General features: G+C 38.4%; 1 protein-coding gene across 5 annotated transcripts in view; it reads left to right on the top strand.

Moving 5' to 3' along the window:
* igsf9bb (immunoglobulin superfamily, member 9Bb) overlaps positions 1-7,807 on the top strand; it is a 177,752-nt gene extending 169,945 nt beyond the window's left edge. For 4 of the 5 annotated variants that reach the window (XM_055875750.1, XM_055875748.1, XM_055875749.1 and 1 more), the window contains 2 exons: positions 2,156-2,286; positions 3,114-7,807. In XM_055875750.1, the coding sequence (XP_055731725.1) occupies positions 2,156-2,286; positions 3,114-3,328 (346 nt within the window). In that variant the 3' untranslated portion in view covers positions 3,329-7,807. Of the gene's footprint in view, positions 1-29; positions 76-2,155; positions 2,287-3,113 lie in introns of those variants that run through there. The other variant, XM_055875751.1, reaches the window with a different exon arrangement.
* Positions 7,808-18,461: the final 10,654 nt, after the last annotated feature.

Genomic DNA, 18,461 nt, shown 5'->3' with positions numbered 1-18,461 from the left:
TTACCTGCTTTGTTTTTTATTGATCTCAGCTATCTGGGCAGCGTTGTTGTGACCAGGTCCTCTACACCACAATAGGTAAGGGTTGGATCCATGTCTGAAAGGGGGGGGGCAGCAGGTGGGGCTTTGAATCACCTCGTCCTTTAAAGGGGAATACGAGTCATTGGGTCTTGCTTTGTTAAGTTTGTTACTCCAGTTCATTTCCGTTTTTATTTTCCTTTTTTTCAAAGTAGCTATGCATTTTGAGTTCTGCAGTATTCAATAATGTATGCATTCTGACATAAGTATGCATATGTCACCTTTTATGACAATTGATTTGGAGATTAGACACGTATCCCTGACACAACTTCATGCTTGAGAGGTGTATGCTAACTTGTCATTTTTCGATGAGGATCGTTTTGATTTACTGCCATGACAGCTGACATGTACACAGGAAAGGTGCAAGAAAGTCCTTGCACAAGCAAGCCGCAGACAAAGTGTTTGTCTGTTCTTTTGACGATAGAAGCATTATGATGTAATGATGGTGTTACCTTGGCAGCTTACCTGCACTTATCCTTCTTTTATGTTCCTACTTTTGTGTCTTCAGTAAGAATGAGTCGTAGATATCAGAGGAAAACAATATTTATCTGACAAATATGATGACAATTGTCACATCCCTTTTCTAAGCCTACCCAAGTGTATATGATAGGTTGTCCAGGCAGTACACACTTAGAAAAAAGGGTTCCAAAAGGAGAACCCTTTTTGGCTCCAGCTAGAACTGTTTTTAGTTTCAGATAGAAACCTTTTGGGATCCATGTAGAACCCTCTGTGGAAAGGGTTCTTCACGGAATCCAAAAGGGTTCTACCTGGAACTAAAATGGTTCTATCTGGAACCAAATAGGGTTATTCATAGGGTTCCCCTATGTGGACAGCCAAATAACCCTTTTAGGTTGTAGATAGCACCTTTTTTCTAAGAGTGTAGTAGTATAACTCTCTCATCTGGTCTTATGGCAGTGGGCACTCTGTTAGGTCCTTTTTAGCGTAGTAATTCTTAGCATTCCTCTCAAGCAGGAGACATATTATCCTTTCTTACTCGAGGTGTTTTTGTATGATGACGCCAAATGAAAATATTTTGGACCTATACTCTTAGGAAATATTTTATGTGATTAGCCATCTGAACTCGCTTCGCTCCAGTCAGTATGAAACAAAGTACGCAAATAACATAATTACACTTGTAAGTTTGGACTACAGAACAGTTCTCACGACCAGGTGAAGCAAGTGTCCTTCCAAAACTGTTGATGCACTTCTTTGATATTGTGTGGAAAGTAGAATTTTTAGGTCCACACCACAGCCCTATGAAGTGCTTTTCACAGTATTCCCCTTTAAAGTCCTGTTCCATGTGCAAACTGCCATGCATGCCATCGCTAAATATTGCTATTCATTATTTTATTTTTAAGAACAAGTATCTGAATAAACTCTTGTTACATTTGTTGTCCGAGTGCTTAGTTTTGGTTTTGACTTACCTTTCGTTATGTGACTGTTCCCAAGTAGCCATTTCCCCTCCCGCCATCTCTCCCCCTGTCAGCATGGTGAAGCCCATTGTAGACAGTATCCACGTCTATGAATACATATTGATGATGCTTTGTCGCTCAGCTGTGATTTCCCCCTCCACTAACAGCCTTCAATTTCTCTCTGCAGCCACAGCTGGAGGACAGCCCCTTTGTGAGGCTATTTGTTTTCTGTACTTTGTGATAACCTGTTGTGTTTGTGGCAGAGTCTGTGGGCTGCCGTTTTCAAAGTGCCTCACTATCTGGATATGAAGACTGCAGACAAAAGAGATGGCTGAGAATACTCATTCATGTTCTACAAATTGCAATATTCTTTCACAAATGTGCACCTGTTATTTTCAGATTCAACAGATCATAGAACAGATTGTGTAAAATACAGTAACACTGTAGATTCAAGTCACACAAACATTCCTCTTGATTTTGTTTGACCAAACTATTAGCTAGTTCAGTCAAAAACCTCAGGTGTGTCACATTGCTCCAAACTTTAGGTAAAGTGAAGCTGACTTCAGCAGGTTTGGTTCTTGAACTTTTAGAGCCTCATGTAGAAGGAAAGGCCCACTAAACAGAAGTTCCTCAGGGTTACATGTGTTCTCCTCCTTTTTTTTGTTCAGAAGTCATCGAGGTGCGCCGAGTGCCCCTGCGGGGTCCGAGAGGTTTGATGCACTGAGATACCAACGTATTAAAAAGGCCAAGAAGATGATGGTGGTCAACAACAACAACTCCAAGTCCAGAAGAAAAACAGGTGAGGCCTCTGACATTGTGGATGTGTGGGCCTGACGCAAGACACTGGTTGATTAACATGTACATTTTGAGGCATACCACACATTTGACAGATATTGTGTCTGGCAGACTCAAATGTGTTTTCAATTGCCATCAATGTTTTGAGAGACTTGATCACAACAGGATTATCAAGGACTTCCTCTTTCACAGGCGTCAATCAGATTACATATATGCATCAAACTATGCTATCTACTCAGCGGCACGTCACTATGGTGTGATAAGGTAGTATGGTGTGATACTTTCCTCATCTCTACTACTCTGCCGTAGTGGTGGGAACACCAAGGTAGTTCCCTAATCAGTTCTGCAGTTCTCCAGAAACCTAACTTTGACACCAACTTTCTCCATAATCATGACAGAAATTATAGTAATACTTACACCGGTATCAAATGACTGTAGATGATCAGTTAACAGCATTTATCTTTTGAATCATACAATTCAATGTCTCACTTATTCATGTTTCATTTCCAACTCATGAACTTAGTTGATCCCTCCTAAGATAAGTGTCCACTTTCCAAGGGTATTGTGCACAAATAACCATACATGGTGGTATGGTATGGGGAGTGGTACAGTGTAAAGTATTTACCCTGGATTGGAACTGAGCTCATTTTCTAACTCAACCACCCTGTCTTCTGACCCATTGTTTCCTGTGTGTTTTGCATTCCTTACCTTCCCGCCCAATGTCTGTCCGATAGCACCCAGGACCCTTATTCTCTACCTCTGCCCTCTTATCCTGACCTAAGGCTCTCTCACCTCTGACCTGCCTGTCGCTATCCCCCTCCCATTCTCCAGGTGTCTCCACCTCTCAGACCCAGCAGGACTACACCTCTCAGGTACTCCAGCCCGAAGAAGTTCTCTACCTCCGCAAGAAGAAGAAACGGCCCATCAGACAGGACCCGTATGCCCGCTTCTCCGCTCTGCTGTTCCGCCGCCCGCCCCGGGAAGACCAGAAGGCCATTTTGGCCAGCATGGACAACATGGACCCAGACCATGTCACTTTCCTCTGAGCCTGTGGGGGAGTCAGGTTACACTCTTCCCCAACATGCCACAAAACCCCACCTGGAAAATGACCCCTCAGTCTAAAATGTTGCTCATTCCCCAGCATCAATCAATGATTTAACTTTTTTTTTAAAGAAATTGAAAGTAAAACGGTGGCTATCCAATGTCTTCAAAAGTTTTACTCCAGTGCAAAACATTTAATTTGAGGAAAGCAATACTGTGTGCTTCACCATTTATTATTTTCAAAGACATTTTCTAACCATCTGCCTGAGCTTTTCATTTTCTATCTCATCTTTATACTACAGTATTACTTTGTTGTTTGCAGAAGAGGCTTAGCTCATGGCCCCAGTGTCAAAACAGCCCATGAAGCCTAGTTAGGTCTCAGTTTACAGCACCTTGCTCACCCTAGTCTCCTCACCTGCCTCACTCTACCAGCCCTCTATCACTTCCCAGAGACTCATCCCATCCACACAAGGTTCTCACTTACATCCTACAAAATATACCTCAGAGCACAGGACATGGCACCGCAATGACAAGCCTCAGCTAGCTGAACACAACTGTACTGGCATATGTTTTTATTATTCTTATGACTTATTTAATCATTTTATTTGTTCAAATTTCACACAATTTGAATAATTCTGAATGTAAAAAAAAATCTAATTGGTCACAATATATATATACCATAATATGTTTGGGTTGATGTAGGTCTACTTACAGTTGTAGAATGATATCATGCTAATCAAAAATCTATCTGGTCTCGGGTCTTTTGACACACCATAAATGAGGTGTTCATAATGGCTATTAGGGAAATGGAGCATGTTATGCTTTACATACAGGAAATGATATATTGTGGACATACAGTTTCCGCCATCAATCATTCTCTTGGAATCATTTAGAAGGTGATTGTACATTTTAGTTATTCTGTATAAACATAAATTCCATTTCATTATCACTTAAAGGACCCCATAAAGGAATGGTCAGTAATTCCCCCTGTGGGGAAGATCTGTCGTAAACTAAGCACATGGGCTCATAGATCTATTTTGAATAGGGCGAGGGGAAGGGATTAAGTTGGGATTAGGCTCCATTTAAACAGAAGTGTACTGTACTGTATGCCACTCAAGGCATGCAACCACACACATGCAACCTCACACATTCTATACAACACATGCTACTGCCCTAGTTACTATTCAGGTTGGACTTTGGGTGTGTCTCATTGTCTGGGAAAGGATTTTGCACTGGAGCAAAATCTTGGCTTTTACTGCTCTTTATTTGATGCCATCTTCACTTCTACTAGCACACTTTGTAGCCTTGTGTAGTAGTTATGAGGGTTCCATCTCCTATTTAAAAAGTACTATAGTAATGCCAAAAATACTATAACTTCCTTAATCAATAAAAACAACGTGTACTGTACTGAGAGGAGGATAGGATTTTGTGCCATAGTATACTATAGTATTTTTTTTTTCATTCTTTTAGGAGGGCCTGATTCAATGAACAAAAGGCTTATGATGGCCTTTATAGGGCTTCTTCTGGTTGCCTGCTTCGGTTTAGTTAATTTTTTTCATTATTTTTTTCTATTTGTTTATGAAAGTAACTGCCTTTGTTGGCCATTTCCTGTATTTGTAGCCTTGGCATTTTTGTCTCTTCATGTGCTTGTATTAATGTTGTCTATTCCCCTATAGAAAGATCAATGGAGGGGCGTCTTGTGGCATAACAGGGCTACGCAGAGCTGCTAAAGTTTTTATTTTCTAAAATGTGTTTTTCTGTCATCGAAGGGTGCTTCTTTTTTATAAATCGACATGTTTCATTATCATGTAAATATAGACATATCTGGGCTCATTAAAGCTGAACCATGTGGGTCATGACAATGGGGGGGGGGGGGTGATCTGGTGATGGTCAGAGAAGGAGAGGGGTGTTAGGAATGGTTTCACCCATACATGTAGGAACACAGGTGCTGCTGTGCACTTGAGACCTATTGTTCATATGTTTTGGTTCAACTGTCTGGTTCACTGTTGGTTTGAAATGTCTCTGAATTATGGAAAGCTAGCACTTAGATTCGTGTATATTAACAAATCTCCAGCAAGCCGATACTTTCCAGCAAAGTCTCTCATTGGGTATCTTATTGATACTGTACAATAAAGGCACTTAAGAGTTGCAACTTCAGGTGCTAACAAGATCATTGAATCTGAAAGTGGAATTGCTACTTTCAGAGAGATGAGCAATTTCAGAGGAATGACAGCTATACCACCAATCTGAAATGATACTGTAATTGATCATAGCTGATGTTTTAAGGTTGGTGCAGTATAACCATTAAACAACATGCTCTGTACATACGCCTTTCAACATCCATCTTGGTGCTTTTTAAGCAGGATGTGTAGATTGAGTCTGAATCATGGATGACAATGCTCATGTTTAATTTATGTTTTGGTGTGTTGAACTTTTATACTTTGTCTGCGTATGTATTTTACAGCATAAACATATTACATATTGTGGAGGGCTAGATGCCAAGTCGTGTACCTTAAACATTTAAATGAAGACAAAACTTAGCTAAAGAGGAACGTATCAAAGTTATACTGTGGTTTTATGGAGCCAGGTTAGTGTGTTCGGTTGGACTTTTTTTTGTGTCAAATGGCCACCATTTCTTGATTTTTATTTGACAGTACAGGACTTGGCTGGTTTAATACCAATTTGTGGCTAAACTGAACCCGAGAGTTACCTTTGGTGCAGACAGCAGGCTCAGGATATTGTAATAATCAGTTAATCCCCAACATTGCACCTGTAAACACAATGACACTGTTGTCAGTATAGGATGATACTTTCAATAATAGCATACTATTCTCTTCTGAGTCTGGTGATCTTGAAATCTTCCTTAATTTGTGTTAATCCAACTGGATTTATCGAAGCTGTAAAGCTTTAATCAATTCAACTGTTTGAAAGGTAGATATTTCAACACAAATTCTACACGTGAAGTCAAAATCAAGGTGTTTTTTTATGGCAGTAGCATTCAGAAATATGTCAAATGATTTACAAGAAAATATGTATCTGCTTATTATGTCACGGCCATTTATTTTCAAACCCTCCGTCAGAAGAATTATATCAAAAGGAAGATCCAAAATGCAAGGAACATGTTCTATAATATGAAATATATTTATAATATATGCAATATATGCAGGCAGTTACATAATATTTAGGATTTCATATATGAAAATCGTATTTATGTAGAACACTTTTTCCACAAGGGTGACTACTTGCGCCAAAGCAATTGGCAGTGGTTCAGATAAGGAACAATTAATATAATTGTCGAGGTAACTCACACTTTAAAGAGTATCATCTCTCAACTATTGTCCAGTTCTAGTAAGAATATGTAATATTTAATGCTACATGCAATGTTCGTTTTAAGATGCTTTTGTTGTGAAAATGGCCAAGCTATTATTTAATGTAATACTTTCAAAGGGAATGTTATTATAGTTTAATTCCTATTCTGGCTATGAATCCTTATTATTATCACAATTTGACAAGTTTGTTAGGTCTAGTTGGGCTGTGTGGTTTTGATACTGGAAGCTTATGGCAGATTTGATCACCCATTGACTTAGTATTGACTGTATTTCTAACAGTCACAGTGTCACAGTACTGTCATCAGTATCAGAGAACTACTCCGGGCAGGTCATTCATTCTGGTGAAATAACAGCGTTGGTATTGGTGCTGAATTTAGTTGCTGGTGAGGGCCGAGGGACATGTGAATAATTAGGACTCACAATAAAAACAAAACATTTTGTTCCATGCAAGAAAATAGGACACTCTGTGGGCTCTTTGTTAGACTGTGCTCTTTGTTAGCCTGTGCTCTTTGTTAGCCTAACTCACTTAAATGTGAGTTAACTTAAGTTAAAAGACACACACTACTGTTCAAAGGTTTGGGGTCACTTAGAAAGGTCCTTGTTTTTGAAAGAAAAGACAATTTTTTGTCCATTAAAATAACATCAAATTGATCAGAAATACAGTGTAGACATTGTTAATGTTGTAAATGACTATTGTAGCTGGAAACGGCAGATTTTTTAAATGGAATATCTACATAGGCGTACAGAGGCCCATTATCAGCAACCATCACTCCTGTGTTCCAATGGCACGCTGTGTTGGCTACTCCAAGTTTATCATTTAAAAGGCTAATTGATCCCTAGAAAACCCTTTTTTTAATTATGTTACACAGTTGAAAACGGTTGTTATGATTAAAGAACTTCTTGGCGCTACGGATCCCTTAGCGCCGTAGCCTTCATTTCTCAGAACAAGAATAGACTGACAAGTTTCAGAAGAAAGTTCTTTGTTTTTGGCCATTTTAAGCCTGTAATCGAACCCACAAATGCTGATGCTCCAGATACCCATCTAGTCTAAAGAAGGTCAGTTTTATTGCTTCTTTAATCAGAACAACAGTTTTCAGCTGTGCTAACATAATTGCAAAAGGGTTTTCTATTGATCAATTAGCCTTTTAAAATGATGAACTTGGATTAGCTAACACAACATGCCCTTGGAACACAGGCGTGATGGTTGCTGATAGTGGGCCTCTGTACGCCTATGTGGAAATTCCATTAAAAAATCAGCCATTTCCAGCTACAATAGTCATTTACAACATGAACAATGCCTACACTGTATTTCTGATCAATTTTATGTTATTTTAATGGACAAAAAAAATTTACATTTCAAAGTGACCCCAAACTTTTGAACGTTAGTGTATGTTATTGAAAATTAGCTTTGTTTCTGAGAGAAACCAAGTCCCATTTAAAATGGCACAATTCTATCTCTGAATTAAACCGTCATCCCAGTCAAAAACTTTGTCAGCCAAAAGAAACCTATTGAATGACCATGGTCATTTTAGGCATTTGCCTACGTTGAAACATGAACCACAGCAAATATATTGATACATTGTTGCATTATTTACACAGTAACTCTACAATACATTGTGGCCCTTAAAGTACCAGCAGAATAATGTAGAAATCAGACGAAAATGCAAACTGGCCTTTTGCAGATATTTGTGGAATATCCTAAGGCTAGCAAGGCTAGCAAGGGCTCTGTGTGTCATATTCTGTTGTTTCTGTACATGTGTCTGCTATGTTAGTAGCTGACTAAACTCAACTCAATGGTGAGGGGAAGTTTCTGAGGACAAACATAGGTATAAGGCAAGCGTTTCAGTATTGACTCTGGGCAAATCAATGTAATCAGAGCTGAATTCCACAAATCCTGGTCTGTGCTCAAATCCGTTAGTGGAGTTCATCAAAAACTTCCTTCGCCAAGGAGTTGAGTTTAGTCAGCTACTATGTTAGCTGAATGTAGAGAAGATGGTAGAAACCTCTCCAAAGTTAATAAAGATGACACAACTAAAGTGTCGAATAACATTAGTGTTTTTGCTTCCAGCAAGCACACAAAAAATCACCAACATTCAAAACATTTAAAATGTTTAAATATTGACCATAATTATCCAGATAGGGCAAGTAACCCCATTTCCTTTTTTTCAGAATGTAGTCATTTAATCATTAATGGCCTTCCCAAGAGATTTCCACAGAGTCAAATTCTTTTGATGTTTAAAATTAAGAATATACTGTATATAAAGCATGAGGGAAGGGGAGCAGTAGAATGTCCCTCTTGAAAATACAAATATATACAATTTAATGTGCAATGTATATGGATTAACATGTACATAGTGTATAGCAGAGAGATCATTGCATGGTGAAGTGTCTGAATGTTGCTGTGAAAAGAGAAAGAATGCATATACGATACTGAAAATATATATATATATAATGTATATATATATGTGTGTATATATATATATATATGTATATATATATATATATATATATGTGTGTGTGTTTGTGTATATATATATGTATATGTGTGTAAGAGAAGAGAGGATGTGTAAAAACAAACACTCATTTAGAGGTCATTATAATCAATATTTTTGGGAATATTATACATTTGCCCATATACTGAGTCACTGGATATAAGACAGCTTTTGATATTGAGTATGGAATTCTGTCGCAGGAGAGGGATCTTGATATCACAAAACTGACAGACCTGAACATTTGAATGAAATAATAGCTTTTTGTTACATTAAGATGCAATCAAAGCACATACATTGACCCACCTCTCCCACAGTTGGGATTTGAAGCAGAGCCTGCTATTGTATATCACAATGGATAGGGTCACTTCCCATTCAAGGGAATGTGGACCAATGATTGGTTGTCTTAGGCGAAAATATGATGCTTGCCTAATATTTTTGCTTTAATAATGAGTTCAGTGATTCAGACAAAACGAGTTGCTGCCTAATCATGCCACGGACTAAAGCAGTGGAATGTATTGTACCATTTATAATGCTGAAATAAGTTATTTAAGTTAAAGTGAAGTCTAAATATTTTAAGAATAATATATAGATATAGTTTTTGAAATTTCAAGACAATGCACTGAATATCACATGTAATAACCAAGCTCTGTGTGTTGTGTGTGAATACACTCCGATTTGACTATCATAATAATAATAATATAATATATTACATTTAGCAGACGCATTTATCCAAAGCTTAGTCATGTCAAAAACAAAAAAACGTGTGGTCCCGGGAATCGAACCCACTATCCTGGCATTGCAAGCTCCATGCGCTACCAACTGAGCTACAGAGGACTGTAATCTGATTATACAGTGTATTATTTCACCCACTTAATCATGTGTAACTGGGATTGTCCTTTATTTTTTTAAAGATATTTGGGGCATTTGTGTACATGACTGTAGTCACAAAGGAGATATACAAGCTGTAATATGATATAGTGGCGCACATCCGAACTGTACAGTTGAAAATTGTACAGTTATTAATGACATGATACTGTCTGTCATTAGCAATAGCTATTTTTGTGGTGTATCTGGACCATTCTCAGAGGTCGTCTGATATCGGTCATATTGGGTTGGTAAAATAACTCTGGTAACACTTTACTTGACACCCAGCGTCATAACATGTTATGACACGGTCATAACAATGTCATACTATGTCATAACAGCTGACATAACTTGTCATAACACTGTCATAACCCATATATTTACACCTGTTGTGACACATATTACATTATTTTATGGCTGGTTATGACACCTACATAAGTGTCATAACCCACATTTATTCAAATGTGTTTTTTCCCTGCCAACAAGTTTCCTTTTATTTGAAAGTTTGTTAAGTCCTTTGTTGTTATTGTAATTCATTCATAACAGTCATGTTTTTTTTTCATAATCTTTTAAATAACTTGTAGAAAATGCCCTTTATGACACTGTCAAGAAGCATTATGACCCTCCTGTGTCACTTTACTTGGAATAAGAAAATACACTTTATGACCGTCATAAGCCAGATAGGCCTATCACGTACATGCCCTTATGTCAGTCATCAGTCAAAAAGAGGGTGTCTTGTCATGCTGAAACCTGCATTCATCCCAGTCATCAGCAAAACAGAGCATTGGGGTAGGTGCAGGTCTGACATCAATTTGTGCGCAATTGCAATAATTTAATATGGTCAATTTCGGAAAATTGAATATAACATAAACATACTGTTGACAAGTAGGCTATGGTGTAATGGAATGTTTTGCCTTGTGTGATAGGTTTTGTGGGTTTTGACACTCTTATGTAGGTGTCATAACCAGTCATAAAATAATGCAATACTGCATATGTCACAACAGGTGACAAGTTATGTCAGCTGTTATGACATACGGTATGACATGATTATGACTGTGTCAAAACGTGTTATGACGCTGGGTGTCAAGTAAAGTGTTACCATCACTCTATGTAACAGGAACTGTCATCATAATTGTTTGCTCTATGGAAGAGGATTTGTTCGGTCCTTATTTCTTCTAGTACTTGGTTGGTTTGAACTTAGATATGAGCGCAATTGTGGTTTACTGTCCCCAAGGATTGATGTTACTACTTCATAGCAAAACAGATACCATTAGAGAGCATTGTAAAGCTATGTCTTTTGATACTTGTTGTATGCCTAATTCATTAAATAAGTCTGAAGAGTAAGAACATCTGGTGCTAAAACACACGTTTTCAAGGACTGTGTTATTTGAGTAATTATTTTTGTCATTTTACTTCATCTGGTAAAGCACACTTTGTTGTTGTTTTAAATATATATTGCTGGTGCTCTCCCATACTCCAATCTCTGAGTTCCACACTACATTTTGTAAAACCAAAACATAGCCGTATAACAAAATGCCAAACCGTTATGCCTCCCAAAGAAAATGACAGTATGAGGAATTTGAAGACACTGCACAGTACTGTACACAGTCAAGTCGAGGCCTAACAAGATATACGGTATACGATTATACGATCATACCTTGTGGGTTACTAGTAAACAAGTAAACACAAATGTGCTAATGTGCTAATACTCAAAAGACTACAGAAGATGCAACTGAAAGCATACACTTTTGTCACACAGTATAAATAATGTTTTAAAAAAGTATACCTTGTCATATTTTTTGTATATGAGAATATGATGCACACCGAGTATATGGCTGAGTGAGTAGGAACTGAGTAGTGTACGGTCTGTTTCAGTGGGACATTGTAACATGAAGCAGACCAATAGATCTCTGTGAGTGACTGAATTCTTCTAAAAGCTACAAATTAGTTGAATATTTAATGTTAGAAATCAAACCAATATAGAATACAAAAATATTAATATAGTATTATGTACCAAAGTGGATGGTTGAATCTACATTTGGGGTTAATTGTTTTCATTGTGTATTATTTTGTTGTTTTATTTTTTATACCCATTTGTTTCTTTTTTTTAGCAAAACAGAATCATACAAGTAGAGAATATTTATATTCCACTGACTCATAAATGCCTTTGAGACAAACCATTTCAGTTCTGTACAAAATAAATAACAAAAAAATTGTGCAAGTGTCATCAGTTTATTACAGACTACGATAAAGATACAGAGTTTTACATCTTGAAGCATAACTGGAAAGCACCAGAATGAATTATTCACTTAATTATTCACTTAATTTTACCCACAATGAATCGTTCCTGTCAAGTTGATCTTGGGATATGCTAACATGGCTAGCTTGGCCAATGGGGATCATGTAGGACTATGTGGCTCTACAATAGGTCCATCATTATACCAGTTAGTTCCCAAGACTACCACAGATCCCCAGCTCCAAATGTTGCTGCTGGCCTGCTTAAGAACCCTGTATGTTGTCTTAGACTCAATTGGCTTTTGGAAAGAGTACAATGGTTTTCATGCAGGTGCTCCTTTGCATTCTGTATAGCAGCAGAGTACAAACAATGTGTCATCTATATTCCTCTAGTCAACAGACTGTGCAAGTATGGTCTTTTACAGTGCATGTGTACATATTTTCACTGCTGCTTTGAAAAACAATTTTTGTTTAGTTTCCAACGTAGCCACATTGTTTATTGTGTAATGTATATTTGTCTGCCTCTAACTCTCAATAGTTGCAAAGGTTTGATTTGTAAAGTTGCAGCAGACTATAAAGACGCTCTGGAATGTGGAGACAGTACATGACACTAACATTTTCTAGAGATCCATAAGTGGAGCATATTGACTTTGTGATTCCATCATGACAACAACTGGTGCTATTGTCAATACATTCTGTGGTGCTTTAAGTGGCGAGTTAACTCCTTGCTTCACACACATTGTGAGCACCCTGCTTATTTACCAACAAATGATGTTGTAGTCTATTGTAGAACCGTCCTGAAATGGTATATTGTGGTTAGACCTTTGGGCAGTAAACAAACCCTTCTTGGTGTTGTACTGGTATTTGACATACAAAGATAGCAATTTCATTGAAAGTTTAGTAAGGTATCAAATGAGGTAAACCTTTAGATGTAGGGCCATTGTTAGAAAAATGACTGCGTCATAGTTATTTGGCAAAGATGCATTGTTTTTGTGTGTGCGTATACTGTATGTAATGGATATTACTGTGTCAGAAGAATTTGTTTTGATGCATCAGGGAATAATCAGATGAGATGAACTTACATCCCCAGCGTCCATTTTATGAGAAGGCAAATTGATGTGGCATAAATTTGAAACACATTTCATTATTATGACCCCATGGTGTTCTTGGTACAGAGTACATGGGTGTTAATGCTGGACAAAATTAGACATCGAGTGCTATGTTCTATATGTCAAAGTATTGGTCGTCATTATAAAGGTTTTACATGTTTGTACAACACTGCTTGACAAGTCAGTTGACAAGCACTCAACTGCAGTAATGTTAACCCTTTTGGTGTAGCCTCTGTATGATTTAAGTCCACGCCATCCATCCGTCTTTTCTCAACATTATGCCTCACTAAATGCAATACGAGTGTTCAAAGGACTGTTCAGATGTACTTTGCTAAATATTGTTCCATCCTCATTTGGTCTTCCTTATAGCTCTCTGGATTTTTGGGTCATGTTCAATTCTATCTATAATAGGATTGTGTTATCGGGCTTCTTAAAAAAGCCGGAGACAACTCAGTACCTCAGAATGCCTCATCGTGGATATCTTCACATAGAGATGTTATGTTACTATCAAATGTTCACCTTCATCTGGCCATTTGAGAGCATTGTGTACTCACAATCATCATGCTGTACACTTTTTACATCTGCCAGCACAGACACAACAACCAGAATGTATTGTCATCTACTTCTTTCTCACTTCTGGTCATTGTAGACATTCTAAAGCTTTCCATAAACTGGAACAAATAAATACTATTTCTAATGTACTGGTATGTTTGGTGTTGAAATTTGCAGTAGGTTTACTGACCACTGTTTTTTTAAATTGTTTTGTGTTTTATAAAATCATTTTTGAGTGATTTCTAAGCAAATGGATCAATGTCATTTAATGCAACTGTCCATTCAGAATATATTTTATAGACCATTTTTATAATTACTTTCAAAGTGACTAAAATCAAACCATTTCAATTATTTTCTTTTTTCTTTTAACAACAACTTTTTTCTTTGCTTTTCTACATAAATATTTTACAAATACAAGAGGCACCACCCATGGGGTTAATTGTTCACCATTTTCTGGTATTATTGTTGTATGAGAAAAAAACATGTATATGGTGCTGGCCTTATGTGTCATACCGTTTTTCAGTTTTTCCCACCATTTCACCCGTGCTCTCTGGGCAGATCAATGCCTCCCCCAGGAATTTATGTGAAGCCTTAGAAAGGGCATTCTACTAACACATGCCGTCGCAAATGACAACTTGTCATCCTGCATCACTGACTTTTACATGAATTGTGATGAATCAATCAGTTGTGTTCAGAAATGCACAGAGTGAAATAAGTCATTCTTTTGGTGTGAAACTATGATTCAGTCACTAAGGAATGAGACACAAAAATCTAGACTGTGTAACAGCCCATGCAGCATTACAGGGGATGCTTATGTACTGTTAAGGGGAAATGTGACCATGCAAACAAACATGTTTCCTGTTATCTGTGGTTGATAGTGGAGCAGTATGGCGAGGAGTCTCGTCCAATCTCACGTCAACCTCTAGCCCTTTATCCCCACCTGGCACTTGTATAGATATCAAAGGATTGGATAGGTGCAAGCAGGCGCAGAGCTTGAGTTTCGCCACAGGGGGGATGAAAAACATTAGATAGGAACACTAACCCAAACCCTATAAAGGCGTGTATCAATTTAACCTTTTTTATTATTATTTATTTTTTGCTGATATGAAGGATAAGGTCCTTATGCTTCCAAAACCATACCGCAAGCGACGCGTGTTCATGTTCAGACCGAGCGCCAGAGCTCTTAACAAAACTCCCCCGTACAGAGGACGCCTTCTTCCAATGACTCTTACAGTATGTGTAATGTAATGGAACTTATGGTCATGATTAAGGGCTACAGTGCAACCTAACTCATTCGATATAGAATAGCCTACTTTTTCTTTCTCATGCCATTCAAAAACAAGTTTTTAGTTTCCTAATGTTAAGACCTGCCTCAATACAAACAATGGATTATTTATGTGATGGTATACAGTGCATTTGGAAAGTATTCAGACCCCTTGACTTTTCAACATTTTCAGAAAGAACACAGTGGCCTCCATTATTCTTAAATGGAAGACGTTTGGAATTACCAAGACTCTTCCTAGAGCTAGCCGCCCGACCAAACTGAGCAATCGGGGGGGAAGAGCCTTGGTGACCATGAACCTGATGGTCACTCTGACGGAGCTCCAGAGTTCCTCTGTGGAGATGGGAGAACCTTCCAGAAGTACAACCATCTCTGCAACACTCCACCAATCAAGCCTTTATGGTAGAGTGGCCAGACGGAAGCCACTCCTCGGTAAAAGGCACATGAAAGCCTGCTTGGAGTTTGCGAAAAGGCACCTAAAGACTCTCAGACCATGAGAAACAATATTCTCTGGTCTGATGAAACCAAGATTGAACTCTTTGGCCTGAATACCAAGTGTCACGTTTGGAGGAAATCTGGCACCATCCCTACGGTGAAGCATGGAGCATGAAGCATGAAGCATGCATGGAGCATGAAGCATGCTGCCACCAGCATCATACTTTTGGGGATGTTTTTCAGTCGTAGGGACTGAGAGACTAAGACAACAACCCTAAGCACACAGCCAAGACAGCGCAGGAGTGGCTTCGGGACAAGTCTCTGAATGTCCTTGAGTGGCCCAGCAAGAGCCCGGACTTGAACCCGATCGAACATCTTTGGACCTGAAAACAGCTGTGAGCGACGCTTCCCATCCAACCTGACAGCGTTTGAGAGGATCTGCAGAGATGAATGGGAGAAATTCCCCAACTACAGGTGTGTTAAGCTTGTAGTGTCATACCCAAGAAGACTCGAGACTGTTATCGCTGCCAAAGGTGCTTCAACAAAGTACTGAGTAAAGGGTCTGAATTCTTTTGTAAACCTGTTTTTTTCTTTGTCATTTTGGGGTATTGTGTGTAAATTGATGGGGGGACAAGTATTTAATCAATTTTAGAATAAGGTTGAAACGTAACAAAATGTGGAAAAAGTAAAGGGGTCTGAATACTTTCTGAAGGCACTGTATTTTACATTGATTTATTAGCTGTTTAAAATGTAGACAAAGGCGTCATTTGGCTGTTCCTTGTGTAGGTCTATCTCAAGTTCCGGCAGTGTATTAACTAAATTAAAACTATTAAAAGTACTAAATAACTCAAAACATTATTTTATGAAAAATACTTTTGAAGACCCACGTTCCTTCGGCAGCCGCCAGGCCGAGGCCAGGGGGCCCCTCAAGGGGGAATAGCGACAGACAAAGTTGTACATAGATTTATAAAATAAGCAACACCAGGTCGGACCAATTCCCGAATTTAATGAAATCATATTATATATAAATGTAGCCTTGTTTTATATTGTTAAATGTTTTTTCTTTGGTACATCATCGTTGAAATTATTATTTAAAGATTTTTAAGGTGGGCCCTCTAAGTGCCACACCCTTCGCCCCCCGCATTGTCTCCGGTTCTGGAAAAATGTCCAACTAGCCCATCAGAGAACCAGGTGAAGATGTTACCCTATTGCTCTAGCTATCTGATGCTTTCAGACTTACACAGGTGTCAGGAGGTAGGGCCAAGGGCTCGATTTGGGATTGGCGTCCGTTTTCAGTCCGTTGAATCGCCAGAGAGGCTCATGAGAAATAGCAAATCATGTCTACTGAGATGTTTGCCCTGCTGTCCAAGGTACTGTAGCGTTGTATTGGATAATAGTACCAACTAAAGGCCCCTTTCCTTCTCACCTACATACATACACATTTCATGATGGCTCTGCTGAACTTATTGAGTTGACATTTTCAGATGCTAAAGTCTCATGTAACCTTTACTCTGCTTTAGATATGTTTTGTATTTTGATATAATAAAATTTGACAAAAAATTGCTTTTTGTTTTTGTCATTTGTACAGTAGCTCGCCTCTTATTTGCCCCAGGCACCAAAATGCTACTCTACTGCCTTTGGGGACACAGACGAAGCCAAGCCTTTCCTGAGCCAATTTGGTGTGGTGGCCAAAACAATGTGTGGCACTCTATCTAAACAGGCTGCAATCAAGGATTGCTTGACATTTAGGTAGAGTGCCAGACTGCGTTTACCCATTACCTCGCGACAGATGTAGGCCTAGTTGAAGGCTCATCTACTGTCAATGGAAAGCATTGACAAGTCCTTATAGGCAAGCAGGGGCATCATGCACCCCACAAATCTGTTGGGGCACAAAGTACGTGAGGATGGCTAGGCCCCCGTGTCTGGAAGTTGGAGAATTGTGCAATTTTCAAACACCCCAAACAGCCTTTCCTCTAGAGGCATAATCATTATGATTAATTCTGTGTAAAATGTCAATTTTTCTGCATATCTAAGCATACCTCTTGAGCTGTATAGCCTCCTGACTGAATGGTGGTTCTGTTTTTAAAGAATCTAAATATGCTTTTCCGTATCTCTGCTAAAATATGGGTAAAAGATTGAAAGGAATGTGAGTCTGCGGCAGGTAATCTAGTGGTTAGAGCGTTGGACTAGTAACTGAAAAGTTGCAAGATCGAATCCCCGAGCTGACAAAGTAAAGATCTGTCTTTAACCCACTGTTCCTAGGCTGTCATTGAAAATAAGAATTTGTTCTTAACTGACTTGCCTAGTTAAATAAAGGTAAATTATTTTGTTATTTCTTGCTTTTCTAAAGTCTATCAACCTTGCCAGCAGGCATGCCAGCTAAGATAGTTATACAAGATAACTACTCTAACTTGATTGATAGCCTGAAATTTCTTCTTGGTAGCTAGGTATGAGGTTGGGAGATCGGGAACCTATCTGGGCTAGCTAAATCCGACTTCATAAAATTGCTAGGTGGCTAGCAATTTTGACGAAGACATCAATTTTGACGAAGACATCAACACTATGAAATAACACATATGGAATCATGTAGTAACCAAAAAAGTGTAAAACAAATCAAAATATATTTTAGATTCTTCAATGTAGCCAGCCACCCTTTGCCTTGATGACAACTTTGCACATGCGTGGCATTTTCTCAACCAGCTTCACAAGATAGTCACCTGGAATGCATTTCAATTAACAGGTGTGCCCTGTTAAGTTCATTTGTGGAGTTTCTTTCCTTCTTACTGCGTTTGAGCCAATCAGTTGTGTTGTGACAAGGTAGGGGTGGTATACAGAATATA

Source organism: Salvelinus fontinalis, chromosome 2, assembly GCF_029448725.1.
Source record: "Salvelinus fontinalis isolate EN_2023a chromosome 2, ASM2944872v1, whole genome shotgun sequence".
Classification (NCBI taxonomy): Eukaryota; Metazoa; Chordata; class Actinopteri; order Salmoniformes; family Salmonidae; genus Salvelinus; species Salvelinus fontinalis.
The sequence above is the reverse complement of the archived record's forward strand: the minus strand, read 5'-3'. Positions and strand labels throughout refer to the sequence as shown.